We start from the raw sequence: 20,081 nt of genomic DNA, 5'->3' as shown, positions 1-20,081 counted from the left end.
TAAATAACATATACATACTTTGAACAATTAACTTTTCGGTAAACTTTGGTAGCACTGTTAAAACACCTTTCAGCAAATAAAAGAATGTAACTTCTCTTCTCCCATGTCCCATTCGACAGTTTCGCATTGACAGTCCAAGGAAGAGTGTTGAGAGTTGCTTAAAAGTTGTTATTTGCTTTAGTCTTCAGCAACAGAAAAGTGCCTGTGTCACGGTCGCTATCATTATCTGCAATATTTCTTTGAAAAGTGACATATTTATAATGACGGAGGTGAAAACATACTCGCTCGCAGAAATTAAAGCACATAATACAAACAAGTCTACCTGGATCGTGATTCACAACAACGTATACGATGTTACAGAATTCCTCAATGAGGTAAGGAGGTTTTTAAATTGTTCATAGAGAAAATGCGCTGCCAGTTAGCAAGTACAACGTGTACTTTTCATGCAGGCTGACGTTTCTAGCACTGCTTTTCGTTTGCAAAGATAGAGGTTATATTCTGATAAGTTATATCCAGCGATAATCTAATCAAGTTTGTCTAATATAAGACCTGCGGAGGGTCTCTGGGTGTGAATTCTTACGTAATAAATGCAAACGATTATGTACTGCTTTTCGCTTAATGTAATATATACGATGGTATCCGCTTTGCCTAGGAGGTTTCACTATACAAGAAATATGCCAGTGAACTCTCAGTTGTTTTAGAAAAGTTATTCTCCTTTCTACACAAGTAGACCCTCTACGCCTATGTTTCGATGTTTGATACTATCAACAGGGTTCAAGGTCATTAGCGAAATCAACAAGTATCATTTGTGATGTTCTATTAAAGTTAAGTGAGACGTGCTAGATATAGAAACTGTAGCGCTAAATTCATGTTAAAAATGAAAAATTGATTCAAATTGCAAACGTTGCATGAGTCAAGTTCAAGTTAACGTCTGCACGCTTTATAACTGCGAAAAAAGTGCAATAACCATTATTTCTTAATCTACTCGCTTTTACGAGTGCAGCTAACTGTGAATAGAGTTTGATTTTACTTTTTGAACTAATTGCATGTACTATGTGAATGTGCTGTTCAAGTGCAATCAACTACCTTTTGCTAACTTTTGCTAATGAGGTTTTTTGTCTACAATAATAGAAAAATGTCTCCTATTTAAAATTCATTGTCGTTTTGTTGAAATTTTATCATTGACCGAAGGAGATATATATTATCATAATAAAGGATGCTTCCAATGATTGTTTTTGTCAATCTAATCATTAGCATAACATTGATATGAGCTCCAAATTGATAGATTTTGTATGATCGCACAATTTAGCATTAAAATATGCCTATACAAAAAGTGGCAGCTACATCAGTACAAGATGAGCAGAATAGCATGACTAAGTGAGATTTGATTCAATGTCTACTCTATCATGGTGTTAGTGTGTATAGAGATAGCGTGTATTTTATTTGCAATCGCTGAATAATTCGAAATTTGCTTCAGTGCAGCATAAGCAATGGTATACTAACAATTACAACAATCTAATCACAATATCACTTTTAATTGTTATTGACTAAAATTTTTTGTATGTTAGGTGCGTGTAAACTTAAGCTTTTTAGGAATTCATTGCATATTCTATCTTGAAGCTTCTATCTTATTTTAAATGCTCAGACTACGTTTCAATTTAGGTTATCACCAATTCATGCTGGGATGACAAGTATTTTTTACACTCCATGTATGCCTATCAGTACGAGTTAACAAATAAGATATCGTGTATGACATTACGAATTTACTATACAGATAGTGTTATCAATAATATTTCAGCACCCCGGTGGAGAAGAAGTGCTTCTAGAACAAGCCGGTAAGGAGGCCACAGAAGCGTTCGAAGATGTTGGTCATAGCACAGATGCACGCGAAATGATGAAAAAGTTCAAGGTCGGTGAACTGATCGAATCCGAACGGAAGCAAACTCCGGTAAAAAAGGAACCAGACTGGAATACCGATCAAAAAGATGATAAGTAAGTGAACATGGCAGTTTTATTTGAAATAATGATGAACATGCTGACATTTGCTCTTGTACCTATGCATTGTTAATACTCTGTTCTTTGATTTTTTTTTTTGAAAATTTTTCAATTCAAATCTGTTATCGTCAGGTTTGCCTATCGTATTCCCTCGGGCAAATAAAGTCTTAGAGAACAAATCTTTTGCAGTAAGTTGCTCTACAAAATAAAGAACCATCATGCAAGAAATTAACGCTCTAGGATATCATAATAGAGGTGATAATAGAGCCGACACCCTATTAAAAAGCAATTTAAAAAATCAACCAGACTAAACTATATTATTTTAAAAACCGTTGGTCGTTAATGGTGTTTATGCTCCCTTGCTATACCACAAATGGCATGATGAATAGGGTCCTGAAGCTATACCGGTTTTTATATATCATTCGAAAAAGCCGCGTTTTCTGAGCAAAACGTGATTTTTAAAAAACGTTTATCGTTTTCCTTTGATTTTTAAATGAATAATAAAAAAACTGCTCGAAAGGTCTAAGATGACGTTTTGCCCATGTACGGTATATGAGAGAACTGTCATTTTAGGCACTTCGAGCAGATTTTTATCCTTCATTTAAAAATCAAAGGAAAATGCTAAACATTTTTTTAAAATCACGTTTTGCTCAGAAAATTGCACTCTTCCAGTTGATATATAAAAATCAGGAAACCGTTTAAAACTTTAGGACCCCATAGAACTTCAACTCAACTCTCCACCAACATTTGCGAAGCTGTTAAATTGAACATGGCATGTGGTTTTATAACCACAACTTTGCTGCCATGAAGCGTCTATCTTTTTGAAATTTCTGTTAGAGAAATGAATTGATCGTATGCCGTAGCATCGTATTTTCGCCAGTGAACAACTGCTGGAGGATGATAAATGGGTCCATTACAGCAACCAAAAAAAAGTCATGGGAACTGCCCGGACATGTTTCTACGTCAAACTTAGCGAAAAACAGCCGCAATACGAGCAGAGGTACGAAAAACTAATTCTACTTCAACTGCAAGACAACACTTGGTCCCATGCTGCCAAAGTCGGTAAAGCTCACATAGAAGCTTTCAAATAGGAAGTTCTAAACCTCCAAAGTTAATATGTATTCGGACGGCACAATATCTGGGGAATGATACTGTTCTGCCCGATTATTCCTTGCTCTGTTCAATGGCACATGGTTTGGCTAACCAACAGTTGTATTTATATGAAGACATCAAAAATTGGCTTGATTCATGGATAGCCTCGAAAGACGTCGTAACGGTATTCGAGCTCTACCAGAAAGGTGGGACAAAGTTGTAGCTAGCGATGGGCAATACTTTGAATCATTTGTAGGGAGGGTAGCGAACCAAGTCCTCTCTCTCCATCAGATATAGTAAGTCGCTACAAGTGCGAGAGCAGGGTATCGTTCAGTTACAAAAATAACTTCCACAAGGCAGTATGTGTGGTTGATCGAGGCGTGTGCGGAGCATGGTGCAATAGTGAAGGATGATCGATTTTGGTCTCAGGGGAAACTACCTCTCCCAGTAGTTTAATTGGCCAAAACACCATACCGGAGATTGCGGGTTCGTGTCCCGTCTGGACGAAGGAATTTTTTTCTAAGTCTAAATCACATCCTCAGCCCGTGATCATTTTTCGCATCCTCGAAAAAAATCACATATATTGCCTACGTTTACAACTTAAAACTTATATAGTTATGGGATATACCGATTTTTGATTTCCTCAAAAGAGCTCTGTAATATTAGTTCCTAGGCGTCATAAATAGTTTAAGGATATAAAATTAAATAACAGTCAGTGCCACTATAGGGCTTTTTAAGGATATGTTATTCACACAGTTAACATTTTTGCTATTTAGTTTTGAATCTTATCTGCAACTTCGGAAAATAAGTGTGAAATAACTCTTGAAGCATTGAACCTTCTAACACCATGTTACCGATGAAAAAGTTGAAACAAATTTAAATTATATCTTAAAGTCTCGAAGTACTGATTGTCTGAAAATATAACATAACAGTAGATGTTAAGAAACATTTTTTAGTGAACTTATCCATGCTTTATTTTTCGCAGCTCGTTCAAATCTTGGATCGTCCCGTTGATACTTGGTCTTCTGGCAACCATTATATACCGGTTCTACTTCACTCAGTAATCGTTCTTGAGGACAGTTTTCCTATCAGGTGGATCAAGTCGTGCCGAAATTTTCCTTCATTCCAAATGCAACACAGTTCAGTAACAGGAAAAGTGACGCTCTTTACACACGCAACAATCGGAAGCAAATTTCTACTGAATATTTTTTAAGCTAAGCAACTTTTGCATTTGAAGCTAAGTATGTTTCCTTCTTGATGACTTGAAATTCGATAAAATTTACAACCTGACGACGTAAATTAGAAGATCACAGAACCGAAACGGAGTGCTGAAACAACACATTAAGTTAAATGTTAAAAAGATGACCTAAATTCATATGCGAATTATTACTGAATAGAGTTTTCAGATGAATGCAACACACATAGATGTAAACAAAACTTTCATAATGCTATAAAACTGTAGTTAGTAATGCTCGTGGGTCATAGTTTTTTATATACAAGAGACAGCATGTCAATGAAATCATTTGAACACATTAGTGATTTATTTCTATAATTCAGTGCTATGGGATACATATTGGTTGCACCAATTGTTTAAGTTTTATGAATTGTTCAACTATCTTCTTTTAAATATTTGAGAATGTTGCGGATATTTGATTCAGGGTAACATGAAATTATACTTGTATTTATACGTATAAGTACTAATTTTACTAAATATATCACAAAAATCCTGTTTCAGTTCAGCCCGATAGCCTTTCGGGATGACCGCACTGATGATTTTATAATTTTGATTTGTCATGCAACTATTCTAATTGTAGCTAACCTCATGTAGTACGTGAGTGAGAAGGTAGTTCGAAAAAAGCCTCCCAAGAGATAAGAAGTGCGATGCTATTTGTTCTAGCAGCATTTTTGCTAGGGTTTATTCCAACACATGCAGCTGAAAATTGTGGTGAACGGTCGGATTCTAGTTGGAAGTGGTACGCACGGATCATACATACGAATCCAGTCCAGAATTCAGTATTATGCGGGGCAACCTTATTGAACAGTCGATTTGTGCTTACGGTGGCACATTGTCTGTTCGATCTAAACGGCTACCAAATCAGCACCAATGAGTTATGGATTTTGATACAGGATGGCGAAGAGCGATCCATTGAAATCTCGTATCACCCCAACGAGTTCAATGTCGAAACGTTAGAAAACGATGTGGTGTTAATACTGATGGATCGCGATGTATTATATAATGCCTTAGTAGGAGCTGCTTGTCTTTGGCCCGAAAACGATGAATGGAAGTTGAAGGATGTTATCGTCCCCTCACTGGGAAACCAAACATTGGAAATTGTCGATGAACGCACCTGTCTCAATAATACCTTAAAAGTGTTTCAATTATCATACGAGGGGGCTGTTTGTCTCGGAACGTTCAAAGGTATCAATATATTCAATAAAAATTTAAGTGAGTGATGTCCTGCTATCAAATACGTCCCACGATATGTTCCGCATTCACCTAAGGTGACCCGTACGGTGAGAAAATTTGGCGCCCCAATTTTATTGAAACAGGGGAAATTTCGATAAAATTGGGGCGCCAAATTTTCTCACCGGAGCAGCGTGTAACAATGATACCAGATCTGTATGTACCTATTTCGAATGGAAAAACGAACAATTCGGTCATTCGCTGCTCTTAATGCAAATATCATGTAATAGAAATTTGGTTCAGTATAAAAACATTGTAAAATTAATATTTTTTTACCGTTTCGCAGAGGTGGGCACCATTCCGCTAATGGGGTCCTTAAGTTTTAAACGGTTTCCTGATTTTTATATATCAGCTGGAAGAGTGCAATTTTCTGAGCGAAACGTGATTTTTAAAAAATGTTTAGCATTTTCCTTTGTTTATAAATGAAGGATAAAAATCTGCTCGAAATGCCTAAAATGACAGTTCTCTCATATACCGTACATGGGCGAAACGTCATCTTAGACCTTTCGAGCAGTTTTTTTATTATTCATTTAAAAATCAAAGGAAAACGATAAACGTTTTTTAAAAATCACGTTTTGCTCAGAAAACGCGGCTTTTTCGAATGATATATTAAAACCGGTATAGCTTTAGGACCCTATTAGCGACGCTAATATTCAGTTAGCGATTTCGCTAATTTTTGAGCTAGTTAGCAAAACTGTTAGCGTCGCTAAAATGTTGGCCTTCGAAACGCTAATCGCTAATTCGCTAAATTTTGTAGTGAAGTGACAATAAAACTATTTAGGAAAACTGTGAATTGCTGAAATGGCGTATATAAATTGCTTCGAAAGATGAACATACTTTATTGCGAAAGTTGCTTTTGGAACGTATGTTTCATTCAAACAACGTTTAATTGTCTTAATTGTCTAGAGAGTTCCTCTCTTTACGACACAAGTGCAAGTCAGTCTTTTTTTTCCTAGAATGGAGTTCCAGTTATCGTATAAGCTCAAGATCTAGATCGAATTTTCGGCACACCAAGAACTTTTGTAAATTGCAATGCGCTTGAAATTATGACTCCTCGATTTTACAAAATCAAGTATGAACACCGTTTTGTGAACCTCTTAGGGACCATTCATTTATGATGTCACGCGTTTAGGGAGGAGGGGGTTTCAAACATTGTGACATTTTGTGACATATGGGGAAGGGTGGGTTAGCTTGAGTGTGACATCACATTTCAACCAAAATAAATAAATAAAAAAGTCACATACCTAACCACAGAGATCAACTCAGAACTATTTATAATATTTGCATCATTCATTTATAGTTGCTTGCTAAGATTTGCTTTAGATAAAATAAATGACAATTTTTTAAATAATGTTTATTAATTCCGTTTCACCGTGCATGTTCATATATGAATGACAGCGCGATTTCATTAATTTTTAGTATCTCTCAATCCAATCAATACAAAAATTGTGACAAAACGTAAATAAAAATGCTTGGTTATTGTAACATGTGGAGAATATATGGATTGCGAATTGATTGAAGAAAAGGAACTAAATATTGATGGTTTTTAAAAAATCAGCAATAATGCTGCAGTTAATGCCTCGGCTTTCTATGTCGTCGATATGCGACTCCATCAGCAGCATCCTTGAACTAAGAACTAAACGCTTTTTCCAGTTATCTCTTATAATCTTCTTTTCCTTTTAGTTTCAGTTTTTCTTTCAGTAAAATCGTTCTTATTAAGAAAAAATACATTCCTAACAAATTTCTCGATTTCAATCAATTATCACCAAAAAAGGGGGAGGGGGATATAAAAACATGACGTAATTAAGGGAGGGGGAGGGTTTTAAGGAAGTTGTGACAACTTGTGACAAGGGGGAGGGGGGGAGTTAATTTTTTCCAAATTTTGCGTGACATCATTAATGGATCGTCCCTTATTGTAAACAGCTCTAAAAAGTAATTGTTTTCGTTTGTTTTGCCACAAAAGATCAAAGTGGTCCAAAACTTACAAGACACGAGCAATAATTATAGCGATGTTACTATTTTCATATTAATAAGTTAGCGATTAGCGAGAGTTCCGCTAATGTGGATTTAGCGTTTATCGATTATCGTGCTAAATTTTCCGGTTAGCGGCTTAGCGTTAGAATTTTGATGATCTGGTCATTTTATTTTATATGATTCTCATTACTCATGTCATGGGTGAAATTTATTGTAATTTACAGGAATCTACAAGTACATTTTGGATGCTGGTAGTGGTTTGTTTATAAATTCCGATGGAAAATGGTTCATAGTTGGTATTCAAATGTACGCTGCAGGCTACACCAAAGAAAAAATTGCCTACATTGGTGCAGTATCATTACGAAAGTACGTAACGTGGATAAATCAAATCATGAAATATCACGCATACCCCAGCATTGGCAATATCAGTTAGTATATCAATATATAAAAACACGCACACACACACATACATATACATATATTAGTGCTGGGACTTTTGACCGGATATATTCGTGATCCGCAGATCGGATTACGGATAGGTGAACGAATTCTATCCGAAAACAAATACTTGAATAGTCGGATATCCGAATATCTGGTTTTTTTTCGTGTCTTCGAAAGCCCGCTCAAGCACTAATAAATACATAAATATAAATATAAATATATATATATATATATATATATATATATATATATATATATATATATATATATATATATATATATATATATATATATATATATATATATATATATATATATATATATATATATATATATATATATATATATATATATATATTTATTTAGTTATATATATAATATTTCACAGGATGTAACGATCATCACATAAGAGATGAACCAGCACTTGCCGATTCACTCAGAAGCTCCCAACCAACAGTAAGCCTTGTTGGACTTGAACGGTCATCTTCGAGAACCGTATGCCATGGAATTCTTATTAGTCCCCGATTCGTGCTAGCTACTATGAAATGTGCTAAAAATACAGGTATGGAATGATTCACATTCTACATAAATATCCGAACCCTGAATCTATTTTGGAGCATATTTCCACATTTACCTAAATGATCAGTTCAGACTCTACCATGGGATTTTAGACGAGTAGCTCGTCTGAGTAAACTATTCGACTCGTACGTGAATCAATTCAGTCACCAGCCTAGTTTCACTCACGTTCCCTAAAACATTTTGTCTTCTATAATTGGTCCCTACACACAGAAAAAAAACATGGTAATTTTTACTATTTTAGGGGTCAGCATGAGCAGATTTGATCGGTGGTTTTCAACCGACTATTCTATATGGTCAAGATAACAATTTTCTAGTTATTACAACAGAACCAAGTTGAAAAAGCAAATGGTAGAATCGACCATGTATGGCTCAAATGACCATGTTTTATTTTTACTATGAAGCTGTCACAATGACCATTTCTAGTTCATTATGAACCATCCTTCTTATTGTTCGTATAACAAGAGAATAGTCATTTTCAGATGCGAACATGAAAACTGGTTGTTTTGACTATGTGCTTGTTGTCTGAACCAAATTTAATGGTGGGTTGAAAACCACCGATCCAACCAGGTCGAGGTGACCTCTAAAATAGTAAAAACGACAATTTCTCCGTAAGCAAATCTATTCTACACCTTGATCAGCATTGTTCTTATCATTTTTTTTTGTTCTCGGATTAAACTGTAGCATTTGAGCAGAATTCAGACGAATATTTATGTTAAATTTTTGTCCATCTAGTCTGAATTTTGTTCAAACAATACAGTTTAATGCGAGTACAAAAATTTTGATACGAGAAATACTGATCGAAGTGTACAAAATTTTTGATATGAAAAATTATTTTCGAAATATAGAATAGATTTCCTTACGAAGAATTTTTTTATCATTTTGGGGGGCTGACAACTCTAACATCTAATTTTATTTGCACTGTATGGTAACTATAACAAAAGTGGAAATATCTACAAAAAATGCAAGACTCGTGAATCGTTGAATTTGAAACAAATCTATTGACAATATTCATCTACAGTATAAATAAATTATAGCTATTCAATACATGCCCTGAAATATATCTTCTACGATTTGCAGGTATTGTTTGATATTATAACTAATCCAACTAGAGGACAAGCGAAATTTTCTAAGAAGCCTTCAAGAGCAAAATTTATAATCTTACTTCTACTGTTTTTCTGATCTTCAAAATTTTTTTTTCGTTATTTACATATGCTACTTGAGTCTGATCTGATCAATCTGATAAGGGAACATTAAAAAATGACGTAGATTTCGAAGGGGAAAGGGGGGGATGGGGGCGCTGTTTTGTGACGAAATGCTACGATAGGAAAGGGGGGAGGTCAACAAAATGTACAAAAAAAACTACGTCATTTATGCATGCTCCCTAATACTACTGGACTAGGCGTATTGACAAATTTATTAGTTCTACTCATTGTCTGAATATCCTCATGTAGCTCCTCTAACACGTCGTACTCGATAATCGCGTTATGTTGCCTTAGCCTGTATGCAGATCCATTCCAAATCAACAAAGATGATGTGCAGATTCGATAACCTGGAAACGAAAAGAAAAACAGCTAATAATATTCTTTTAACCTTGCAATATGTAATCTTTGTAATGTACGTGTAAGTGTGTGATGTATACGTAATGTATTTATATGTTATATGAAATGTACATGTTGCTGCATTATAAATAGGGAGTAAAGCTGGTACAACTGCATTATTGCAAAACAAGTCCCACAAGATTTGGAAAATCGATTGAATTTCAAAATCAGAGTTAACACCGAATGAGTGTATCGCAAAGGTATATAAATAATGCATGTATGACATATGTGCCACAAACAGACGTGCCACTCGATGACAATTTTATCGACCAGAAAAATAAGATAATTTCGAAATTTTGCTTAGTGGGCAATAATGTCGCTAGTGCCGCTTTAAGCAAGCATGCATATTCATTTTCAAAGACAAAAACCATCAGTAATGCCGCTCGTGTTAAGCAAGCGTGCACACCTATTAGCAAAAACAAAAACTATTTTACGAAAATAAGTTAGTGAGCTCACAACGTGGTGCATGAGTGTAACGTTTCGAATAAGGACGAATGAATTGCTAAACACTAACGATAGCACTGTGTATGACATCAACATTATTTTTCTCAAAAAGACTAAAAATTGAGGACTTTAATTTTTAATAGCATCTTTCGACATAAACTGTACCATAACTTATCTAGCGAAGAAAAATATACACAGTTCTAAGAAAATTCAACGGTATCTGGAAAAAACTCAATAAACGTCCTAAATATTGCGCACTATTCTCGTAAAAAACTTTTATATTTCACAACAATTTTGATACCTTTCGAAGATCGGTTTTTGCCAGAGCTTCGAGAAACAATTTAAAAACGAATGAAAATGGCTCAGAATAACCGTACTCCTTAAGTAGTTTTACCAATTCAACGGTACGTCTTAGATAGCAGTTAATATGAAAATATAGTCAGTTTTTTTACGCGGGAGATACGTACTTCGTAAAAAATCGCTTTAATTCGAAAATCCACGTAAAAAACTTCGTAAGAAACCGCGTAGAAAAAGCCTGACTGTATTTAGGTTTGCATTATTGACTCGAAAACGATGCGAAGAACATTACGGTTTGCATATTTGAATCAATTTGTTTAAAAGACATCCAGGTGTCTTATCGTTATTCAAAATGAGAGCTTGGTTTAAAACATAATTTAAATATCGTTTAAAAAAAATTAAGTACTATCAAAGTTTTTCGTATGCAGACAAATCCATAAAATTATATTAGTTAGATTTTTTGACGCGGTTTTTAAGAGGTTATTCTACGCGGATTTTCAAATTAACGCGGTTTTTACGAGAATTTTTTAACTAACGCGGTTTTTTTTTTTTGCTAACGTCCATCATCGGTTTTTTTTAATAAACGCGGTTTTCTTTACGCGTATTTTCGAATTACGCGGCTTTTCACGCGATTTTTACTGACTACTTTTACTCACTTGAACGTCTTTCAAATCTGTGGTGGCATAGGTTTCTGTACTTTGTTTGACTCTCGCTGCAGTGCTGTCCCCACGTTCAAGAGTTCCTCCTCAAAACGGTTGATAGAGCACACGTCGCTTTAGGCTTGAAGAATGGTCGGTGGTTTATTGGCAGAGCGTCTCTCTAGCTTGAGCACGGCTTGGAGTAACATGCAAACAACGATATGTCGATAATCTGTAAGGTAAAAAATTATATTCAAGTAAGATTGGTGCATGCATGTTTTTCCAAAAAGGGGAGTTTTATATTTTCGTCATATTCACAGAATTTCCCCATCCAAAAAAATAATTTCTACAAATCTACATTCTACGAACCCTTACGCCACAATTTTTTGTGTAAAGGCGCATTATTATTGTACAAACATTTTTACTCATACTAACCTGTTCAATAAATTTGAGCTATTCCTGTTTTTGAGAGTTGCCTGTTTAGCGTATAATAAAAACTTAGTGCATCTGCATCAATCTGAAGAAAAGCAAATAAACAACACATAAATGTGAGAATGAAATTGTAATTATTAAAAATTGCAACAAAAAAGTAGAGCTCTCTAAAAAAATACAGTTTAAAAATAACAATTGCTATCCTGAAAAAACTCGTGTGCAAAAACCGACTTCAAACTTCAAGCACATAAATGCACGAAATACTTTTGTCAATAATTTGATTATATCGAACTTATCGAAAAACATTATAAAACATAACAAGACATAACAAGAAATAAACACATATTACATTGATATGCCTAGAATCTACTGTCATGTTTTATCAGTAAGTATCGATGATTTTAGTGCCAAGAAAAAATAAGCCCCCCGCAGAAATCACCCCTGTATAGGTTCGTTCGTTTTCCTAGGTCTACTGACTCGTAGGGGTGATCCCCTAGTTTAGTCCGAACGAGCGATAGCGAGTAAGAACAGCATACATCTCGGACAATCGAGTCGGCCGTAGGCCGCGAGTGTTTTTTTAGAAATGAACTTTGTGAATTTCAGCCTTATGATTTTCAGCTTTTCTTGATTCAGCCTTTCGTGTTTTCAGCCTTATGTAGTTTTCAGCCTTTCGTGATTTCAGCCTTTCGAATTTCAGCCTTTCGTGTTTCAGCCTTTTGAGTTTCAGCCTTTCGTAGTAGACCCCATTTTCATTTCTGAGTCTAATTTTGTGACATAAAAAATATCGCTGTTAAAGGATAAGTACAACGATAAACCGTGCCCCTGTGCTGAGTCGAGACGATTTCCAGCTTGAAGAAATCCCCGACCTGATCGGGAATCGAACCTGATATCACAACCGTTTGGGAGAGCTAGTCGATCGACATCGCTAACCACTATTTTTGTGACATGGGATCAGCAAAAAAAAATCCACCATCCAGAAGCAAACAAATCTGTGTAGTAAACATGTTTCTTAATCTTATCGCAAACGTGATTACAAATTACATGGTATGTACACATAATTAAAATCATTAAATATAACAATTTAGATTAACTAAAACCGACCGACAAACGCAAACATACACATTTTCGTTTCATTTAATATCAAGCACTTACCTGAAACTTCGTTCAAATAATTTAAACCCGTTGAATACTTCAAATCACTTCACTTTAAACCGAAAATTTTTCTCTAAATGGCTCAAAATAGAAAATTAACAATCCAACACAATCACCAAGTTGTCTTTTTGTGTCGTGTTAGGATGAAAAAAAAACAAAAAAATGAGCTGCTCGAAAAATATTACACGTTCTTTCGGATGACCATATTAACGTGTATATTTAACTCGTAATCTAATTGTAATGAAAATACCGATAGTTCTGATCACCAGTTAAAACATGGTCGCTATGATCACTACGAGTGAGTAGTGTTGACAATGCAGATTGTTACTGCTTTGCTCACTATCATGGTATTTTTAACTATGAATTATTTCAAGGTGACAATTATCATGGTAATAGCTACAATATTCGGTTATTGTTAAATTGACCATGGGTGTAAGGTTAATAATAACAGTTAATTTTTCTCTGTGTATGAAAACTGTACACTGTAAATAAAAATCACGTCGAAGTAAAGTGATTTGCTATTGAATTCGCACAAAATCATTTCATTGGAAAGTGTTAATCATCGAGAAATCAACACTAAATCACTTCAACTTGCAGTGTGATGTGACGAATTGAGTAAAGTGCAAAAACACTTGAAGTAATCGTGACATTTTTTTATAGTGTACACAACAAAAACCGACAAGATACTTACCGGTGATCATTTTAAAACAAGACGGTACGAGTGTTCCATATAAAGGCAATCTAGCACCGTCCATTTGGTTAGGGTTTGACAGCATCAGTAAGCTTCTTAATCTATAGTTAACCTAACAATAACCTCACTCATGGTGATTCTTTGCTATCACATAGTGTCCAGCATTACACGGAGAAAAAAAATTGGTAAAAACAACCAAATTTCATGTTAACTCAAACAGATTCTTAGTTTCAAACAGCGACAAACAAACTTTTGGGTAACATCACCATAGCGGCTGTTTGAAATAAATAAATTATTCGTTTTATAATAAACTAGCAAGTGCAGATTGTTTCAACAAAATACATGGTTGATCCAAACAAAAAAAGTTTATATTTTTGACCACCGTTAACTACAAATAAAAACTATGGTAGTTTTAACCAAAGCATTTTTTTAAGAAAACAAAATTTGGTTGGAAATAATCAATTTTGTTGTTTATAATTGACATTTTTTGTTAATAATAACCAAAATTTTTGATTATTTTGAACAAAGTTTTGCTTATTTTTATTTCTCAACATTTTCCATATTAAAAATTTTCATCGTGCAATTTTCAAAATATTTATTCATATCCTAATCATTACATCTTCCATATCTATATTGACATTGTAATAATTGCACATACGTGAATATTCCGTAATGTTTGATCTGTTGTGCAAAACGTTTATGTTTGCTACATTAGATTTATGCTTCTCTATATTACATAATACTGTATTCGTTGACTGTAATAAAATTTTAGTAAGTTTTTGTAGGAACAATGCTTTTACAAACTCTTACCCACGAACTTCTGAACAACTTCCGTTGATGCTTTGAACGACTGTAGCAATTGTATAATTTCATTGTCAGCCCAGTGAATGAATCGCGAATCGGCATCCAAATATTCTATGTCAAGATTCTGATTGTTACTGATATCATCATGTTTTGGAACATCCGATGGAAACGATTCTGACATTGTGCAAGACTGCGTAACTGCAGAACAGTAGATGATTTGAGAAAAAGAAACAAGCTCGCAGAGAAAAAAAAACTTACCCCACTGATGATGTCGATATCTGGTTTTATCCGTGTAGTTAAACGGCACGCACTAGAGTTACCAATAACACCAGCAAAATTACGTCGTATTGAGCCCGGGCAGGATTTTTTTACACTCACCACAAGTCGCTGTGAAAAGGCAGGAAAAACCGAAAAACACGTTGAGTTATGACAGATAGAGATGGACGATATTAAGATCGTAAATTTTGGTATCGATTTTTTTTTTCAAGATATCGAGTATTTTAGTATCGGTAACTTACAAAGCCAAATGAAAACAAACAACAATGACGGTTTGTTTTAATCTGAAAAAAGATATTATTTACAACAGATTGAAAAACACCGTTTCATTGTTGTATCAAAATTAATTTCAATTCAAAATAAACAAATTCTTAGGTAATAACAATAAACATTCAATATCGATTCAACAAAAACTGTGCACTTAATTTGAAACGGCTGATTAGATTAGTTTCAAACTAGAATAATAATTTGTAATCATACAATCCTAATTTGAAGCAACAATATTTTTTCGTTCATACATCAACCAAAAATATGTTGAAAACAAACAAGTTACACACCAAAAATTCTCTTTATGGTTCAGCAAAGTACATTGCTGAAAGTGTATCAGCAAATCACTTGTTTACTGAACCACAGCATTTTTTTTCAAAAGTTTACTGTAATTCAGTTCTACAGTTTACTGAATTTCGTTCAGTAATTTTATTTTTGCTGTAAACCAGTATTTCATTGATAAATTCACTGAAAACCAGTAATCGATTCAGTGATTCGCAAAAATACAGCAAATCTATTTGCTGAACAGAAAACAGTAAATGAATGTTTGCTGGAATCCAGCGAAAGAATTGATATGTCAAAATATTTTACGTCAAGCTGACATTAGTAAAACGCGCCAAATCGCTGTGCAGCTGGTACGGGATCATCTCTAAGCTCCTGATAGCGGATATGGGACCATAGCTAAAACACTGTTGGGCTAGATGAACTTAAAGGTTGAAATGATAATCATACATCTCTAGTTCAACAGTAATTTGGCTATGATCCGATGGGCGGATGGAAGCTGGTGCCTGAGGGAAACATGGTTCCCTTGAACTAACTGGTTAACCAGTAAATTGATTTATGCTTTGCTGAATGTACAGCAAATTGTCATAGCTGACAATCAGCAATTTGTATTTTGTTTTACTGAACATGCAGCAAACGATCTGTCATTTTTATGCAATTGAGCATTACTGAATAATCAGCAAATTTCATTTTGCTGAACAGATTGCACACCAAAAATCAGCAAAATTTTGCTGGCTTCCAGCAATGAAAATTTGAAGTGTAGTTTTTCCTCCGTGTAGAGGATCGCAAATTTGCCTCCCACTAAGTGATCAATGTGTTCCTAATCTGAATTCGCAGTGGGAGGTTGACTCTGTCTTCTCCGGAACCTCTTTTTATTATAAACTTAATCTTATACACGTTTATGGCACCCGGCTTCAGCCTTCAATCTGATGTCCGTTTCCGTCATCTTCTCAAGGGTTCGTGCTTCAATATCAATGCCATCAGCGAAGCCAAAAAGCTGAACAAACCTCCTGAGCTCTACGTATCACACCCTCGAAGCGATGTTAAATAGCAAGTATCATATACCATCACCTTGCCGTATCCTTCTTCGAAATTCGAAGGGACTCGAGAGTGTATCGCGAATATTTGATCCGAGGTGACGCGGGCATCCATTAATCCCGCCTGTATTGCCCCACGAACTCCCTCGCAAACGGTGATAGTCGATGGCATAGAATCTGGAAGAATACCTTATAGGCGGCATTCAGTAACGGGATTGCACGGTAGTTGTAGCTGGCTTGTTGCCATTTTTGTAGATGGGGTACCCTCCATCCACTCCTTCGGTACTACCCCCTTTTCACAAATCTTGGCAATAACCCAGTGTAGCGCCTTAGAGGCCATCCACATACCACGTGGACAGCTTTGGGGGGGGGGGGGTCTGGGTGATGTCCACGGTCCATACAAAATGTTTAGAATTTATATGGGCAGTTGTCCACGAGGGGGTTAAAATCGTTAAAAAATTGTCCACGTGGTATGTGGATGGCCCCTTAACAAGTACATCTCCACCGTGTTTCAACAGCTCGCTAGGGAGTTGGTCAGCTCCAGCTACTGTGTTGTTTTCAGCCGTCTGATCTCCTCTTAAACTTAATGGAGGCCAGGGGCTGTATTTCTATCGTCATCCGCGCGCATTTCAAGATCTACTGCCACTTCTGTTTCCATTTCTCAACCGAATTTTCTCCAGTAACGCTCCAAGTTCCCCCTCATTCGGTGTTGCAGCATTCTCGTTCGTGCTTCATTCTTTTCTTCACTAACTGTTTACACTCGTCGTCAAACCTGACGTTTCTCCTGTTTGGTCGCAAAATGAACACTTTGGTGATTCCCGCAAAAAGACGTGTTATTTGTATAGATTTTCGGAGCAAAATTTTGAGATATAGCTTGATAACAATATTAAATTTTCATTTTTTAAAAAGCTTTTGACCCCTCGGCGAACGGGAGGTCAACTAAGTGGAACTTATTTAGATTACAATACCTTACCCAGTGTTACATAATAAATTACCATATCAAAGCACTTAAATCCCCCTCTAGCACTTCAAATCTAACTGAGTGTTTTTATAATATTTTTTTGATTTTCAGTGATTTACTATTGATGCGGAAATCACTTTTTCAGGTACATACGCGGTCTTTCTTATCTTTATCTGTATATTTTAGGTCGAATTTTCATTCCGTATGGCTCTAGCAGTTCTGAATGGTTCAATGACTTGAAATTCCATCACGAACAATGGGAAAATAAGGTAACACTCATTGAGCTGGATAGGGATGCGAGGTAAGGACTGAAATTTTAATTTAGATGTCAACGATTAAAAATTCGATTTTATTTGTGCAGTGATCCTAACAAGGTTTTGAGCTGCTTATGGCGAGATAAACGCAACAGATTATACGACTTCACAACCTACATCGCCCACCCGGGCACATTCATCCACATAGAAGGCATTCGGGTCCAGTATCGTGTCAACCATCCACTGCAGGTGAAATACTATTGTTCACGCTACCTGCATCCTGGTCAATTTGCGAGGGCAGGAGATGCGATCGTTATAACAAAAAATAAGCCTGATAGTCATAACCGTGTCGTTGGTTTACTAGACGATGATCTGGAATGTGAATCGTGGGACTACTTTTACGAACGGCAGAAAACGGTCGAAGCAATCAATCTGAACAAATATTTGCCATGGATAGAAGATGTTATTAGGAACACTTAATTGGTTTTTGAAATAATAGTATGTATGCAAATTTTTGTATTGTTTTTATAAGACATAATAAAGCCTGCGCAGTTTTTCAAAACGAAAACTATAATGGACCTTATTCTCATAGTAACCTCACTCACCAGAGCGTCTCACAGAAACATCCGTGACTGGCTATTCCCTACGGACTACTAGTAATTTGAGCCAATGGAAGACTGTAAGAACCATGAACTTACCTCTGACTAGTCATGAAAAAAACAATCGTAATTGTTTTAATGTCATAATTCATTATTTTATAAAAAACATTCTGTTTTTTTATAATATAATTTGTAATTCAAAGCCAACTTAATATTTCATTCGATTTTGATTGTGAGGGACACGTCCGAAAAACAATTTTGTTCAATAACAACTTGTTAAGCTCCAGTTCAGCCGAGATCTGCGTAATAACAGCTTAACAAAATCAACAAAATTGTTTGATGTAATGTCAAAAGTGTCATGAGTTATGCGAAAATAATATTTAATACCAACAAAATGAAAATGTATGTTCGAAGTTTACTAAGATTAACAAAGATTTTACTATCTGAAACAGATTAAAATTCAAAATTTGTTGTGTTTAGCCGTTTATAACCATAAGACACGATTTAATATATGAAAAATAGTAATTGTAAATGTGCCGTGCACCTAATCCCTATCCGAATCAAAGAGTCCCAAATTTATGTTTGATTGTAGCATGAGAGCTTAGAGCCCAAACTATTGAAGCTTCCGTGAACAGTCGACGGGCCAGCAGGATGGATTCCCGAGACGCCATATGTCTCGAATTGTCCTGCCGCGACCCATCACTATTCAGTTCTTCGGTCTCTGTCGATCCATAAAAATGTCCCAATTTTATTAAACTTTTGTAATTGTCATTTTTGATTCGACTAAAACTTTGCACAGATATTCTCATGAGCTTGTTTTGGATGATGACTAGTTTGTGAAAAGGGTTCATGAAAAAAGTATTGAAGGCTACAATTTCTTTAAGAGCCGGAACGGTTTATTTGATCGGTGTGACGTCTTGGGCAAAGTTGTGGATAGATATTTTGTCTCCGAAAAAAATATACATCGTAAAAAAAAAACTTTTTTGCCTTTCTCCTAGAAAGGTTTAGCAAAAACTGGCAAAACCAAAGGTATAAAAGTGGTCCCAATGGCTGAATGTCATATACCATTCGACTCAGTTCGACGAACTGAGCATTTTCTGTATGTATGTTTATTAGGGTGGCAGCGAAAATGGTCATGTCACCGACCATGTACTTTTTGTTTATTGACATAAAAAAATGATCTATGTAAAATTTCACCTCAATCGGACATGATTTATGGGTGCCTCAAAGTGTTCAAAGTTTCAATGTTTTGACCCTCTAAAATAGACATCCCCAATAAAAAATCTAGTTCAAAATTTAAAATAAACATCACCAAACCACATGTAAATCATTCAATCATTTATCTAATGCATCTTTAACATAATTTCCTGTTAGGAACGTTAATTTTCGAGGGTCACTGAAATTTAAAGCGTTTTTAGGCACCCCTAAATCATGTCTGATTAAGCTGAAATTTTGCACAGGTTATTATTCTAGGCAAATGAATAAAATGTACACGGTCGGTTATTTGAATTCGATTTTTCCATACATCGCATTGCCACCCTAATGTATGTGTGTGTATATGTGTAACTTTTTTTCTCACTCACGTTTCTCAGAGATGGATGGTTGATTTTCATGATTTTAATTGCGAATGAAAGGTCTAGTTGCGCCATAGGTTGCCTTTTTTTTTTTTTCTTCATCTATAGTTTATTTGACACGGCACAAATACAATTCAATGTTTAACGGCGCCAATTATATCTGGTAGCTTACTTTCTAAAGTATCGTTAAAACTAAAAGCAAATTTTTTATCCTCGCTGCCGACTACGAG

At 35.3% G+C, this 20,081-nt stretch overlaps 2 protein-coding genes and 2 long non-coding RNA genes across 5 annotated transcripts; 2 read left to right on the top strand and 2 right to left on the bottom strand.

The window, feature by feature from the left end:
* The first annotated feature begins 102 nt into the window (after positions 1–102).
* Positions 103–4,781, top strand: LOC129724899 (cytochrome b5). Its single transcript, XM_055680178.1, has 3 exons — positions 103–374; positions 1,799–1,992; positions 4,073–4,781. Exons 1-3 carry the CDS (start codon positions 261–263, stop codon positions 4,149–4,151), a joined length of 387 nt encoding a protein of 128 aa, XP_055536153.1. The 5' UTR covers positions 103–260; the 3' UTR covers positions 4,152–4,781.
* A 13-nt stretch (positions 4,782–4,794) lies between these two features.
* Positions 4,795–18,216, top strand: LOC129724893 (acrosin-like). Of its 2 annotated transcripts, XM_055680171.1 has the most exons (5): positions 4,795–5,506; positions 7,750–7,953; positions 8,355–8,528; positions 17,611–17,725; positions 17,786–18,216. In XM_055680171.1, exons 1-5 carry the CDS (start codon positions 4,969–4,971, stop codon positions 18,156–18,158), a joined length of 1,404 nt encoding a protein of 467 aa, XP_055536146.1. In that variant the 5' UTR covers positions 4,795–4,968; the 3' UTR covers positions 18,159–18,216. The 2 variants fall into 2 exon arrangements, with proteins under 2 accessions (XP_055536146.1, XP_055536147.1); XM_055680172.1 differs by lacking the exon at positions 7,750–7,953 and having other exon boundaries at positions 17,786–18,214.
* Positions 8,553–13,244, bottom strand: LOC129724901 (uncharacterized). Its single transcript, XR_008727980.1, has 4 exons — positions 13,107–13,244; positions 11,958–12,039; positions 11,541–11,754; positions 8,553–10,094 (listed from the first exon to the last, which is right to left on the bottom strand). It is a non-coding gene; the product is annotated as an uncharacterized LOC129724901 (long non-coding RNA).
* Positions 14,407–15,017, bottom strand: LOC129724900 (uncharacterized). The gene is made up of 3 exons (XR_008727979.1): positions 14,860–15,017; positions 14,608–14,799; positions 14,407–14,552 (listed from the first exon to the last, which is right to left on the bottom strand). It is a non-coding gene; the product is annotated as an uncharacterized LOC129724900 (long non-coding RNA).
* Positions 18,217–20,081: the final 1,865 nt, after the last annotated feature.

The sequence above is a fragment of the Wyeomyia smithii genome, chromosome 2 (genome assembly GCF_029784165.1).
Source record: "Wyeomyia smithii strain HCP4-BCI-WySm-NY-G18 chromosome 2, ASM2978416v1, whole genome shotgun sequence".
In the NCBI taxonomy this organism is placed as follows: Eukaryota; Metazoa; Arthropoda; class Insecta; order Diptera; family Culicidae; genus Wyeomyia; species Wyeomyia smithii.
The sequence above is the reverse complement of the archived record's forward strand: the minus strand, read 5'-3'. Positions and strand labels throughout refer to the sequence as shown.